Source organism: Mytilus edulis, chromosome 2 (genome assembly GCF_963676685.1).
Source record: "Mytilus edulis chromosome 2, xbMytEdul2.2, whole genome shotgun sequence".
Lineage (NCBI taxonomy): Eukaryota > Metazoa > Mollusca > Bivalvia > Mytilida > Mytilidae > Mytilus > Mytilus edulis.
In genome coordinates, this window is record NC_092345.1 from 2,035,069 (window position 1) to 2,049,808 (window position 14,740).

At 34.8% G+C, this 14,740-nt stretch overlaps 3 protein-coding genes across 3 annotated transcripts; all 3 read left to right on the forward strand.

The window, feature by feature from the left end:
* The first annotated feature begins 1,859 nt into the window (after nucleotides 1–1,859).
* On the forward strand, nucleotides 1,860–4,021 carry LOC139511221 (E3 ubiquitin-protein ligase TRIM45-like). Its single transcript, XM_071297800.1, has one exon. It carries the CDS (start codon nucleotides 1,887–1,889, stop codon nucleotides 3,864–3,866), a length of 1,980 nt encoding a protein of 659 aa, XP_071153901.1. The 5' UTR covers nucleotides 1,860–1,886; the 3' UTR covers nucleotides 3,867–4,021.
* Nucleotides 4,022–5,785: 1,764 nt separating this feature from the next.
* LOC139510400 (E3 ubiquitin-protein ligase TRIM33-like) lies at nucleotides 5,786–7,141 on the forward strand. The gene has a single exon (XM_071296982.1). The coding sequence runs from the start codon at nucleotides 5,786–5,788 to the stop codon at nucleotides 7,139–7,141; it is 1,356 nt and encodes a 451-aa protein (XP_071153083.1).
* Nucleotides 7,142–11,295: 4,154 nt separating this feature from the next.
* Nucleotides 11,296–13,346, forward strand: LOC139511222 (E3 ubiquitin-protein ligase TRIM36-like). The gene has a single exon (XM_071297801.1). The coding sequence runs from the start codon at nucleotides 11,350–11,352 to the stop codon at nucleotides 12,952–12,954; it is 1,605 nt and encodes a 534-aa protein (XP_071153902.1). The 5' UTR covers nucleotides 11,296–11,349; the 3' UTR covers nucleotides 12,955–13,346.
* The last annotated feature ends 1,394 nt before the right edge of the window (nucleotides 13,347–14,740 follow it).

Below are 14,740 nucleotides of genomic sequence, written 5' to 3' on the forward strand. Positions count from 1 at the left end.
ACCGGTGTTCAAAAGTCATAGATCGATTGAGAAAAACACAAATCCGGGTTACAAACAAAAACCGAGGTTAATGGAACAAAAGCATCGAAATGCAACAAAAACAAACACCAACACACATAGACACGGCCAATTTGATAACAACTACCATACTCCTGACTTGGTACAGGATGTTTCAACCTGGTGTAATGACATGCCAAACCTCCCGCTTTATGACAATGTTAAAAACATACTGCTGAAACACTACGTATCAGAAATACAGCACAAACACACGCAAGAACATTCATAACAGAGAAGCGCACAAACAAATCATATATAATAGTCGAAACATCATGAAAACTGCAGAACAACAACGAACATATTCCACCAACGACAAACACCTCAGGATATCAAAAACAGTATACGCTTACATAACTAACATGCAATCTCGAACTTTATACAATTAATTTTACAATTTTTGTACAAAAAATTTTTCATGACAATGATAGCATGGAAAATAAATTTTATAATTATTTGAACTACAAACTATAACACAAAACAGATTATCCAAAACGAAACCATAACAGAAACAAAAATAAATCCACGGATGTGCAAAATTCGTTCTTGGGGACTTTTTCACTTGAAAGTAAGTGGATTAGGATCACCTACAATTCCGAAGGACATGAGTTTATTTTAAGTGTTTTGTGGGTTTTCTTAATGCTTAATCTCTTAGTTTATTTGTTTTTAAATAATAAACAAAGATAAAATAAAGTGTGCACGATGATTGATTAATTAGTTGTTTGGGACATTTTCACATTAAAATATGCTGTATGGTATGAAATATTTTTTTTATTGTGAGAAACTATGAAATAATCAATAAGACGTTGTTTTTTATCTTTCTTTCATGAAACAATACAATACATTTATGTTTATGACCAGTATATAAATTTGTATATAAATTAAATGTTTAAATGTTTAAGGTTAGAGGGAATTGAAGTCACGATAGACCTTTTACAAGATTAGTCGTCTGTCAAACTACATTTTAATCATTTTAATGGTATATACAATAGGTATTATATTACCAAGCCTTTCAAAAATAATACATGCTATCTTCTCATCACAACATTAACTGTACTTTAAATTTAAAGATCTGAATGACAGATCAACAATGCTATACTCCGTTAAGGTTCCATCTATAACTGTTGCATGGCAAAGGTTTGTTATATATCTTCCAGGCTTGGTTGCATTAGAGGGGATCTGTATGTCGATACAGATTTATCGATTAAGTAAATTCAATTTGAATACCGTTGAAAATATTTGTATGAATCCTTCAAATAAGTAAATGGTAGTTGCATTGTTGTTTGTTTTTATTTCACTTTTGTGTTTTATTATTTTGTTGTTTTCCTCTTATAGTTCATGTGTTCCCCTCGGTTTTAGATTGTAACCCGTATTTTTTTCTCTAACAATCGTTTTATGACTTTTGAACAGTGGTATACTATTGTTGTCTTGATTTATATCAACTATGATTAAAACGAATTTTCATCGGAGTTAGGTATTTTTGCAATTTTACTTTTTATTAATTTATTATAATAGTAGCTACGAAACGCGCGTCTGGCCAGGATAGAAAATTTAATCCTGGTATCTATGATGAGTTTATTTGTTTATTACACAGTTAGGCGACTATGTACTGTTCTGCATTGATATATTGAATCGTCTCATATAGACCCTCAATAAAGGAGATGATATTGAATCAAAACGTATTCAAAATGTATAAGATGACGTAGATAAAACGGGAGCTGATTGTTTAAACTATTGTTATTGTATATATACTAAATTACAACGAAGAATTTAACTTCATATAATGACTTAGGTAAAATACCAAATTGTATTTTGAACCTGGTATTTTCAAAATGGCAGCTGATGTGTCGAGACCAACTACTGTTTCTGTGAATGGTTCGAAGTCCAAAGCAGGACAGGGAATAGACTTGACCAAATGTCATCTTTGCAAAAACACGTACACAGCTCCGAAACAGCTACCATGCCTACATTCCTACTGTGAAGACTGTATTATTAAGAATCTGAAATCAGCTTTAGATACAGATTCTACGGCGCAGCTGAAATGCCCTATCTGCATAGCTCCACTTCCTGACGCCCGTACTAAGGATGTCAACAGTTTGGTCAACAAACTTCCCACGGATCACTTTATATCGGCATTAATGGTACAGGATGTACTGAAAACAAAGGTTTGTAAAACTTGCCAGATAAACAATAAAAAGACAGACGCTGCATCATGGTGTGCTTATTGTGCAGAGGCCATGTGCGAGGAGCATGCTGTCCGCCATAATGCAATGACACCACGTGATACGCACAAAGTGAACGCGATTTCGGAAATTGAGAAAGACCCGTCGTTAGTGTATCCCCCAACTTTTTGCACCAAACAAAAACATGGACGTAAAAAATTGGAGAAATATTGCATGGATCATAAAAAACTTCTCTGTAGTGACTGTCGTTCTTTACACCATAGTGAGTGTCGGGTAGCAGACATTAAACATGCTGTAGATGCAATGAAGAATACATTCGGTGTCACGGCAGTTGACAAGATGAAAATGGAAGTAGCCAATATTATCAAGAATAGAGAGCAAAATATAACAGATCTAAACAATCAAAAGACACAAAAAGAGGCCGCGATCAAGACACTGCGAGACGTAATTAATCAACATCTTGACAGTTTAGAGGTTACACTGAAGGAAGAGCTTAGTAAAGCACATGCGGCAGAGATAGAAGATATGAATAAAGATATCAAAAGTTTTAAAGACAAAGACGCAACACTCGACCATTACAAAATTCTAGCCGAAGCTGTTGGTAGATCGACAACCGATGCACAAGCTTATCATCAAGTAGAAAAACTTATTGAGCAGGTCAAAATATTAGATGAACATGTTTACCATAAAAAATCAATGCTTTCCAAAAGTGAGGTGGATATAATTCCACTCGACGTGACAGGTAATATCACCCAGCTTGCCGAGGTGAAAGTGAGGCAAACAAAACCTAAAATCGAAGGCAAAGAAGAAAGCAAGGTTAGTGTACATACTGCACATAGTACAATGATTGAAAGAGAAAGACGAAACAAGTTTTTAGCTCTGAAATTCCAATGTAGTTTCATTTCTGGAGGAATAAGTTTAAATTCCAACTTGTTCTTGGTTGACAACAGGGGGAAAGAACTTCGTTCCTATACAGAATACGGAAAGAGAGACACCACTTTGACATTTTCACTTCCAGGTAATCCTTTTGACGTGGCACTACTTCCCCAAAAGAAGAATCGTGATGTCGTAGCTATTACTTTTCCGAAGGACAATCAAATTCAACTTATTGAAATAGGAAACATTTCCTTAGAAAAGCAGTTAAAGCATTTCTATAAAACAACGGATAAAGGATATGGTCTCGCAAGTACAGGAACAAAGTTAATCGTGGCTTGCAAGTCCAAGCTAGACATATGGGATATCACAGAAGAGCATAAACTTATGCACGAAAAGTCAATACCTACAAAGGGAGATAAAGTAAAGTATGTTGCCGTGGCAGACGACAGTCGTATCTACTACACCGACTCATCCGAACGCGGAACTCTCAATTGTGTCAATATGGACGGAGTCAATATTTTCCAATACTCACACAAACATCTCAAACTTCCTATGGGTGTTGCTATCGATTCTAAAGGTCACGTGTATGTCTGTGGATTTCATTCAAACAATGTTCATCAAGTATCCCCCGAGGCAAACCTGTTAGAAATAATGACACCCGAGGATCCACATTTCCGGAAGCCAATTGCATTAATTCCGAACGCTGGAAAGATGTTCGTGTCATATGAAAATAATGCCATAACATTGCTATAACATTTCTAAGATGTGTTGCAGTCTCTTGTTATAAATAATTGATTTTGTTTGAAAATTTTAAAAAAAGGTAGTTTTTATCGCTGATTTTAACTGTAGATCTAGGACATGTTTGCTTGTTAGATAAGATCCAAATAAAACTATGTATATTGCTTTTATTTAGGAATTGCTTCTTTCAGTATTTTGATGTGTTCAAACTTTTTGACAAATGTACGTTAATTTTGTATGAAGCGATAAATTACATGCAGTCATGAATGTTGTAAAATAATTGTCTTTTCGAAATAACATGAAAAATGTGGTAATTGGTTAACAAAGAGATATGATATGATTGAAAACAAAACAACTTTGCCGTTTGATAACGGACTTTTCATTTCGAATTATCCTCGGAATTTGGTATTTTAGTTAATTTTTTTTCTACCAAAGACCACAGGACAAGAAATAAAAACAACTTCACTTCACAAAATATTCATAGTTACATACAGGAGTGATATAGGAAACGGGTGGAAGATATCAAAGAAATAATAAAACCTATAATATAAAGACAATCAAAGACGACGAAAGTACAAAAAAACATTGAAAAGAAAAGACTGAGCTACACGAATCTCATAAAAAAACGAAATGATTGCATCCACCCAACATGTCAAATCCACAATTCAAACAGGACACACAAAAAAAAAACGAAATGATTGCAAGTGCATCCACTATACATGTCAAATCCACAATTCAAACAGGACAAAAAATAAACGAAATGATTGCAGGTGCATCCACTATACATGTCAAATCCACAATTCAAACAGGACAAAAAAAAGCGAAATGATTGCAGGTGCATCCACTATACATGTCAAATCCAAAAATATAAACAGGACATAAAAAAACGAAATGATTGCAGGTGCATCCATTATACATGTCAAATCCACAATATAAACAGGACATAAAAAAAAACGAAATGATTGCAGGTGCATCCACTATACATGTCAAATCCACAATTCAAACAGGACAAAAAAAAAACGAAATGATTGCAGATGCATCCCCTATACATGTCAAATCCACAATATAAACAGGACATATAAAAAAACGAAATGATTGCAGGTGCATCCACTATACATGTCAAATCCACAATATAAACAAGACATAAAAAAAACGAAATAATTGCAGGTGCATCCACTATACATGTCAAATCCACAATATAAACAGGACATAAAAAAAACGAAATGATTGCAGGTGCATCCACTATACATGTCAAATCCACAATATAAACAGGACATAAAAAACGAAATGATTGCAGGTGCTTCCACTAAACATGTCAAATCCACAATATAAACAGGACAAACAAAAACTTGTACTATTTATAAAATTTAGAAATTTATTATTTCGTTTAGTCTGAGAGAGGCTCACGTGAAACCTAAAAAGAAAGAGCCGTTTTAATTTAATTTTCTTATATTGCAATACTAGAACATTACGTTTCTTACACATAATTCCTAAATAGAAGAACTTTAATATATTCTTTATCAATCTTATTCACGCATCTCACATTTCAACAAATATTTCTTTCTTTTATAATGAATGACGAGAGAAGGCTTGTTTGGAACAATTGAATACATCATGTTTAACGACACGGTCAATGCTTAAAACCGATAGGACACCATGACCATTCTATACATTACTTTTGTTATAGTCATTATATACACAGAAAGTTTTCTATTGTTTATTGTGTATTCAAATGAAATGAGGCATCCAGTGTATATGGCTAAGAACAATACATAAGTATTAAGTAAAGACATTAATATATTAAGATACTTTGTAAATCATTGGCGACAAAGTAATGTATCACTTTCACTTCAAAGCAGTATAGTGATTTTATAACAGTACTGGTATTCAATAGTACGCATTTTCTGGCTGTTTATATTAATGCCATCAGAAAGATGTCTTCTGTTAAGAAGAATGACGTTATCAAACAGAGTGAAAAGTTGCCAAAGACTACTAAATTGGAAAAAGGATCAGCTAAAGCACAAGATCTGGGGAAAGGAAAGAAAAAGGATTCGAGAAAGAAATCGACTGCATCTGAAGGTGACAACATGGATTCTGCAGAGGTGAATGACCTTGTGATATGTAACCTTTGCAAGCAAGACATGTGCTCACCGAAGCATTTGCCCTGTCTTCATACGTTTTGTGAAACATGTATTACAAAGCACATAAAACAAAAAAAGGCGCAATCGACCAACATGCACGTGGTATGTCCAACATGTGAGTACCATATATCAGTACCAAGGGCTTCAGACGAAACAAAAACCTTTGCGGAAAGTTTACCTGTCAGTACATTAGTTTCGTCACTTCTAAGTAAGAAAGATTTACTCCAGAAAAAGTGTAAACGCTGCAAACAACACGGACGTGATACTACGGCCGATAACTGGTGTGCGTATTGTGCGCAGACTCTCTGCGATGAACATTTAGAATACCACCTTTCGTTGACTAGCAACCGACATCCCGTCTTTGATGTCGATGAAGTAATTAAGAACCCGGATATTGGATTTGCATCTAAGAAGTGTAAATATCATGAAAAAGAGGACATGAAATTATTTTGTAATGACCATTGGAACATTTGTTGCAATATATGCTCCAAACGACTCCACGGAATGTGCAACACTTGTCTGATCGAACACGACACATCAACAATCAAAACTCACAGCGAGATTACTAACTTGAAAAGAAAACTAGAATCCATATCGACACATACAGAGAAGATGAGGCAGGACATATTAAGCAATATCGAAACCATGAACAAACAAGTGAGTTTGGAGAAAGAAAACATCAAAGAGTTCCGTATTCAGATCAACAAACAATTAGATGATCTAGAACAACAACTGTGTAACGAGGTAGACCACGTGCACAGTGAGAAATTAAAGGAACTGGAGCGCGAAGCCCATATAGTTGACATGAAACACCAAACGTCTTTGATGTATAAAACCATGCTTTCTGTTGTTCTAAAAGATGCTTCCAACATACAAACGCTTTCTAATCTGGCGGATATCCGACACAATGCGCACAGATTGGAAGATGAGTTAAGACTAGATAAATATAAACTTCAAAAGATTGCCATTCAAGTTAGTCTTAGTCACGAGACTTTTAAGAACATTTTCAAGATAGGAGTAGTTGCGCCTAAATATTCTAGATTACGTAATTCCCAGTCGCCATCACGTCAAATGAGCGTTTTGTCAAAAATGTCATCGCCTCGTGCGGGTGTAAAGTTCAACATATCTCCACGAATATCACAGCAATAGGATATTTGGATGTTCACATTGCGGAGTTACACATATATTGAGATTAACAATTTGTTTTCTCTTTACAATTCTTTTTTTTCAGTATGTTCATAACTTGTAAGACTGAATATGTATTTTCTATAAAACAGTTATTTTACTATTTTATGTTTTTCCTTCTAATCATATTTTCTTGCAGAAAAAGAAAATTCATAATCAGTGTTAAAATAACAAAGTTAAAATGCAACCACAATATGCCCAAAAGACCGAATAAAATAACTTAAGAGATGTGATATGATTTCCAATGAGACAAAAACCCAATAATACCGAACGAAAAAGATTTGAAAAGTTAGTGGTCATACACATTACGGTTTTCAACAACAAGCAAAACCGAACCCGTATAGTAAGCTATGAAAGGCCCAGACCTGTAAAAGTGTATATCAATTCAACAGAGGGCACCACCAGCAAGATTTAAATTACATCAATGAGTAACCAACAAATATGACAGAAAGCAACCAATTACATCCCCCCTCAATGTAACAGGCACATACACCCTGGATGTAACAGGCACATCCACCCTCAATGTAACACCAACTACATCCACCCTCAATGTAACACCAACTACATCCACCCTCAATGTAACACCAACTACATCCACCCTCAATGTAACACCAACTACATCCACCCTCAATGTAACAGGCACATACACCCTGAATGTAACAGGCACATCCACCCTCAATGTAACAGGCACTTTTGAAGATTGGATCTATGTTTGTTGACTGTCCCTCTAGTATCTTTCGTCCCCCTTCGTGAGTAATAACATCACTCACCCCCAATTCTCGGATAGTGGTGAACCAACAAAACATAACAACTGAGTGTATATTTGTAGGTTGACTTGTCAAATCGGTGCTTAGCAACAAAATAAATTTAAAGAAAACGTTCCTTTCTCGGAGTAGTCTCAATAACTGAATGCCACCGTAGTTCAAAGCGTTTCAAACTACACAGCCATGTTCTCTCAAACTAAAATGAGAACACATCCAACAGCTTAATTGTAAAGTCTGCGATAACCCATCTTCGCTAGCCAAGAGTTACAATCCATTCCCCTGGCCTCATCTACCTTCTTAAGCTGTACGCAAAATAGTTAACGCCGCCACCACCGCCACGGAATACTAATCCATATGTTATGATTCTGATCCTAAGGTCAATACATTTTTGTATTTAGTTTGACACAACTGGTCTGTGCTTTCTTGTTTTTACTTGGTAAGTTATAGTTTCTCTAGGTAGTGTCACATTTTATACTTTGGTTAAATTGTTTAGTTGCAGGATCGGATTTCTGCAGGGCTTAGTGTATCTTGTAATCGCCCTGAACTCTTTAAATAATCTCTTATTATATTCGCTGTTCTCTCGTTTGTCTCTTATGAAGTATATTTCTCGAATTCTGCAAATTTTGTTACAGGCGAGACAAAGCTAAAGAATAAAAAGATGTGAACAACTATAGGTCATCGCAGGGTAGTTAACATTTATATGATTGTTTTCGAAAGAACGCCAACAAGGACTCCAAATGTTTTCTCTTTGTGAATATATATCAATATCTTTCATAGATGTCAACAGTTACATCACAGGCGAAAATCCGTCATCTTTGTTCGTGCATGGCATCAACAAATGTGATTTATTTGGGTTCCAAGAGGTTTTTGTCGCTAGCGTACATAATGAAATGATTGTCATACGTTATATGTCACCCGAAGTCTACTATACGAGTCTCAATACGGTTGTCATAAGTGGTGGTGGAGTAAGAACTGAAACACCAAAGTTTCATTATGCTATTTAGTTTGGTTAGTTTTATTTATTCAATATTTTAGTTTCTGTGTAATATTTTTCGTATGTTGTTTTTTTTTATTTTCTTAATCTGTTATATATGAGTTTGAATTTTGTCAGACAAATTAAGTATAATTTAGGAACTATATACAGGTTGCACTTTGTAAATACAGCTCTTTCTCAAATCACGCCTCTTTTGGGGAAACTATTCATAGATAACTTGATTTATTTACGTTCTGGTTCCCGGATATGATCTCTATGTTTTATCTAATAGAGACAGTATTTGTGACTGTCACCAGTATATACACATATTGTTGCAGTGTAAAGTGATTTCTAAAGTAGACACACTGTGGAGGTAGGGGTAGTACAGAATTTTAGTATAAGTTTAAACTCGAACAAGTTCAGGGTATATAAATGTTGAAAATATTCCGCACAGCCCTATGCTTTGAACTTGAAATAAAAGTTGTGCATATATCAGATTTCCATACTAGGATATATATTTTTTACAATAACTCATTTTTTTTAGCCGCAAACGGAGTTCCTACGAGAAATGCATTGTCTATATCACAGAAATGCAACCTATAATTCAACTCGAGCGCAAAATATCTAACTTACTTTTGTTTTATTTCTTAATTGAAATATCAGTATTGCAATGTTACTACCTTTATTCTGCTTCAGTTGTTTCTTTATCAAAGGAACACTTTTGTTGTCTATGTGTGTATGGTCCCTCTGATCTGGTGATGTTATACTGAAGGGATGTTTCAGTAGAATTGTCGATTAAATAAATTATCCTATATATGAACCTGTAATAGATTAAAGAACACAACAATGTAAATAAATGGTCATGTTTACTAATGAATCCAAGATAAAACATCGACAAAAACTGATAAACGTAAAGAAATGCTGCGACGTTAACGCACAACACGCGGATCTAGCTTCGTCGGGTGCATTCGAGACGTTCGGCTTCATCGGGTGCATTCAAGACGTTCGGCTTCACCGGGTGCACTCGACACGTGCAGCTACAAATAGTTCATGAACAATATTTACTGATACTAAAAAAAATAATTGAACACTGAAAGGAAAATGAAATCATTACTATTTTTAAATTACAGCTAAAAAAAATCAGCATCCCCTTAGAAAAGTTTAAAGTTATGAGATGAACTGTTTTAATCATAGTGCTAGCAATATTTTGTATGTGTTGACTATCATGTGCTCTAGCGAAGTAAGCAATTAAGGGAGATCCCGCTTACTATTTTGTCAGATTCCCGTATCCCGCTTACACTATGTACGTAAGCAATTCTCTTTTTTTTGTCATTTCCCGGGTCCCGCTAAACCTTATTTCCCGTTTTCCCGACACAATAATTTAACTTTCACGTTTCACGCTTACAAAAAATCGGCAATCCCGCGTCACGCTTAGACCCCAATGAGACCCACAATTGAGTCACATCCAGCTTCACAATTGAAACCCTTTGTGCCATTTCAATGATAAAGGTACATTTATCAAAGATAAACTGGAAAATAACTCATTTTTACGTTGAGGTCTTCCCAACCAACTTCGCTGCGAATAAACTCATCATAGATACTAGGATTGAAATTTTATATTTACAACAGACGCGCGTTTCGTCTACAAAAGACTCATCAAAGACGCTTGAATCAAAAAATGTTTAAAACAGCCTAATAAAGCACGAAGTTGAAGAGCATTGGGTACCAAAAAATCCTAAACGTTTGGCCAAATACGGCTAGTAAGGTAATCTTCCATTTATTCTTCGTGATTTTATCATTATGTTGACATATTGGTTACTACATTATATATAACATATTTATACTGATCTATATTCATGTTTCAACTAGCGAAAGTCGTGTCAATAAATAGCTCGAAAAAAGTAAGTAAGTGTAAAGTATTAGTTGCGCTATTCATATTCAATTTGTAATGGTGACGTTTATTATCCGTAACACTGAAATGCCGTTAATCTTTATTTTTTTGTCTTTGTTGATTAAACTTGCATTCATACCTGTTTTTAAATAAAACAATTAAATACCTTTGTTCCAATTAATTACTGAAATGGAAAATAGTTTTTGAAAATATTTTTGTTCTTGATAGTACCTTGTTTTTGACGACATATTACTAATGGATACTAAAGAGGGTCGTATGGGAAGTTAAAATTTGTTTTGAATTTGATTAGAAGTATATCTGCACGTTTATGTCGACAAAACACATTTGATACAAATGCATTTTCATTCTCAATTTTATTGTTGTCTTTAAGGGAAATTAAATCAAGTATTTTTTTTTTCGCAAATTCATTTGAAGGGTTCTGTAAATTACCTTCACAGTTCCTCATACCCATGATCTGCTCTTAAGATCCGGTAAAAACTGTTTCTTTTTAACAGGTTTGAAATATTGGACTAAGCTATAAAAAATGGCTGATGGAGTACAGCAAGATATTATTCTTAATCACCAAGAAACAGTAGCAGATCATTTGGAGAACAATCTGTATGAGCAAGTCAGTAGCAAGCATCAAGATAACGGAGCGGATCTGCAACAGTTCAGAACATCTAGTCAGAACGGTGAATCCCGAAATGCACAAGATCCACCAGAAACAAACAAAGAAGAACCAAGTGAAACGAGAGATGATGAGAACACGGAGCAAACGAGGAATTCTAGTGTAAACGAAAATGTAGAAGAATTAAAAGATTCAAAATTAAATGGTGATATAAATAGCAAAGAGAATTCCCCTAGGACTGACGGAGATAGAAGTGGCACATCATTATCACGTGCAACGACTGAGGTTTCGTTAGAACTTGAACTCAATGGACCTTCTCATGACCAAAAAGAGGCTCAGTTCCTCCTAGTCAAATGTCCACTCTGTTCCGAGAATATGCGAATGCCAAAAATCTTACCATGTTTGCATTCTTTTTGTGAATCTTGCTTAGAAACATATGTAAAAAAGTTGATTGACCGTTCGAAAACCACTACGATCACGTGTCCATTATGTCATGCTGTAGTTCTTGTATCAAGGAACAGAATTAATGCTCGGGAATATATCGAATCTTTGCCTACAAGTACCCTGATTTCAACGGTTCTTAGCAAAAAGGCAGCAAGGACTAGACTTTGTAATGTATGTAACAGTGATTTGAATAAAGCAGTGTCTTGGTGTGGCTACTGTGCACTTGCATTTTGTGAAGAGCATGTTCAATACCACAAACAATTAACTTCAATAAAACAGCGCCATCCAACGGTGAGCCTAGATGACATTAGTGGAAAATCAAACACTTTAATGTTCCCTTATCAAAAATGTCATTTTCACAAGAAAGAAGATCTGCATTTATTTTGTAAGGAGGAATGGACTCCGTGCTGCCATGTTTGTCGTAAGATGTTGCACAAGATATGTGACAATCAGAAAGGAAGTGTCGTACCGCTTCCGGTCGCTGCAGCAAGAGTAAAAGACAGTAAACATGCTAAAACATTAAAGAAACGACTAGATACGTTACGTGAAGAAGCCGAAGAAATTTCTGATGACCGAATAAAAAATCTTGATGAACTTGAGTTACAGCTGAGGTTAGGTCGTGAAAGTATTTCTACCATACGACAAAACATCAACGATCACCTTGACCAACTGGAAGATGACCTTCATGACGAGCTTACCGAGATTTACGAGCGCACACGAATAGATTTAGAAGAAGAAAGAGATAAAGCGGAAATAAAACTAAGAACTGTCGTTCACTATCAAAACCTGATGGAAAACATAACCATACACTCGCCAGATACTCAAGCAATAACTGAAATGTCGCAGCTTAGAGACCAAACTAAAAACGTTGAAGGTGATATCCATACCTTTAAAAGAAAAGCCAAAACATTTGAAGTATCAATTACAACCTACGCGGAATACTTCAAACAAATCAATAAAATGGGATCGCTACAAAGGCGGGAGATATCAGCCTACAAACTAGCACCCGTACCGCCACCCATCAGATCTAAAACCAACCTATTTAAGGGTACATCACTATCAAAATCCACTCTATAATAAATTTGTTCAGCTTGTGCAGCACATATGAGCATCAGACTGCATTAAAGTTCCTCAAAACTAAAATTATTAAGAGATATTTATCTAAATTATGTAGAAATATTATGAAATGTTTAGTTTTGTTATTTTAGTTTGTCTTTACCATTGATCTTAATTAAGCTTAGAGTCTTGGTCCAAAATACGCAAGTAATGCGTCAAACAGATTTAATTTTAAATGTGAAATCGAATTCGATGCATCATTGTGTAGTAAAGTTCCATGATTTTTTACATCGGGATATAGATGGCAGAAAATGTTGTGTATACATAAGACAACAATCCAACAAGGTAAAACTATAAGAAACTCTATTTTATTATATAAATCGAAATTTCACGATTAAATTTCAAAAAGGCTAGCATTACCACATTTCTTATAGAAATAACAGTGAAAGTTCATGTAAGACAAACTCTGGCGTATACCTACATCGCTGTCGGAGCAATAAATGACTAGCACTGACGAGGCTCCTGATTTAGAACAACTTCTTGTTGGTATAGATAAAAACAAGAAGAAGATGTGGTATGATTGCCAATGAGACAACTCTCCACAAGGGACCAAATGACACAGAAATTAACAACTATATGTCACCGCACTGGTTTCAACCATGAGTTAAGGCCATACCGCATAGTCAGCTTTAAAAGGCCCTGAAATGATAATGTAAAACAATTCAACTGAGAAAACTAACGTCCTAATTAATGTACAAAAATAAACGAAAAACAAATATGTAACACATCAACAAACGAAAACCACCGAATTACAGGCTCCTGACTTGGAACAGGCACATACATACAGAATGTAAATCTGTTTCTAGAATATTCTTCTTCAGATATACTCTAGGGCACACGTTTTGAAAGCCATATGTGTGTGTGTGTGTTCAACGTCAAAAATCACAAAGGAACTAACACAATAGGAGTAATGCAAAAACTGCGATAGCAGCCTTTTTGAGATCTTGTCATTAAATAATATTGACATACAAACAAGAAAGAAAAATAATTGAGTATATGTTACTTAAGCTATTTTAAGCATGAGCCTAGTTAATAACAAAAGAAATCATTTCAACACATGCACATCGACTAAATCATGTGAATACTGCAAAGCGTAAAGCCCATACAGCCTAGTCAGCTATAAAAGGCCCCGAAATGCCAATTTAAGGTAGATATGGTGTCTTCCTCCATCTTGGATTTTGAAATACTAGAAAACAAGGTCTAGATCTTTGATGAAATGTGCAAATTTTTATAGCAGTAGGTAATTTATGTGTAAGAATTTTCATTATAATATAGAAAATGCCATGTTTGATCATATTTATGATTGTATTTTACAAAAATAAGAATTCTTTTGTTTGATTCATTTTTTTCTGACTTTGTCAAATAAGGGGAGACAACTCAAATGCAGGGGCAGATAATCCAGATAGTGTTACTTTTACAATAGAATGTGCTAGGAATTTACCCATTTTTACATGTAGTAAGAAAACGAGTCCGGTGACCCCATTTTTTCTTTTTCTTATCTGAAAGCATAATATTGAAGCTATCTTCTCATATTTTATCTCAAAATTCTATGGTGTGGTTTGCGTTTTATGGCGGAAAAATGGGTTTTCCATGCATAATCTATACAAAATCTTGACAATTTTGAACAACCTGTAGCGTGAAAATAAGTCCGGTGACCCAGGATATGAACTACATTTTGGCAAATTATTAAAAGATTCTATGGATTATAATTTAGACACCCCATCTACCTTAAACCAGAAAACTAACG

Excerpts from the sequence above, each read along its gene's own strand:
- LOC139511221 (XM_071297800.1), top strand. The coding sequence starts at position 1,887 with ATGGCAGCTGATGTGTCGAGACCAACTACTGTTTCTGTGAATGGTTCG.
- LOC139510400 (XM_071296982.1), top strand. The coding sequence starts at position 5,786 with ATGTCTTCTGTTAAGAAGAATGACGTTATCAAACAGAGTGAAAAGTTG.
- LOC139511222 (XM_071297801.1), top strand. The coding sequence starts at position 11,350 with ATGGCTGATGGAGTACAGCAAGATATTATTCTTAATCACCAAGAAACA.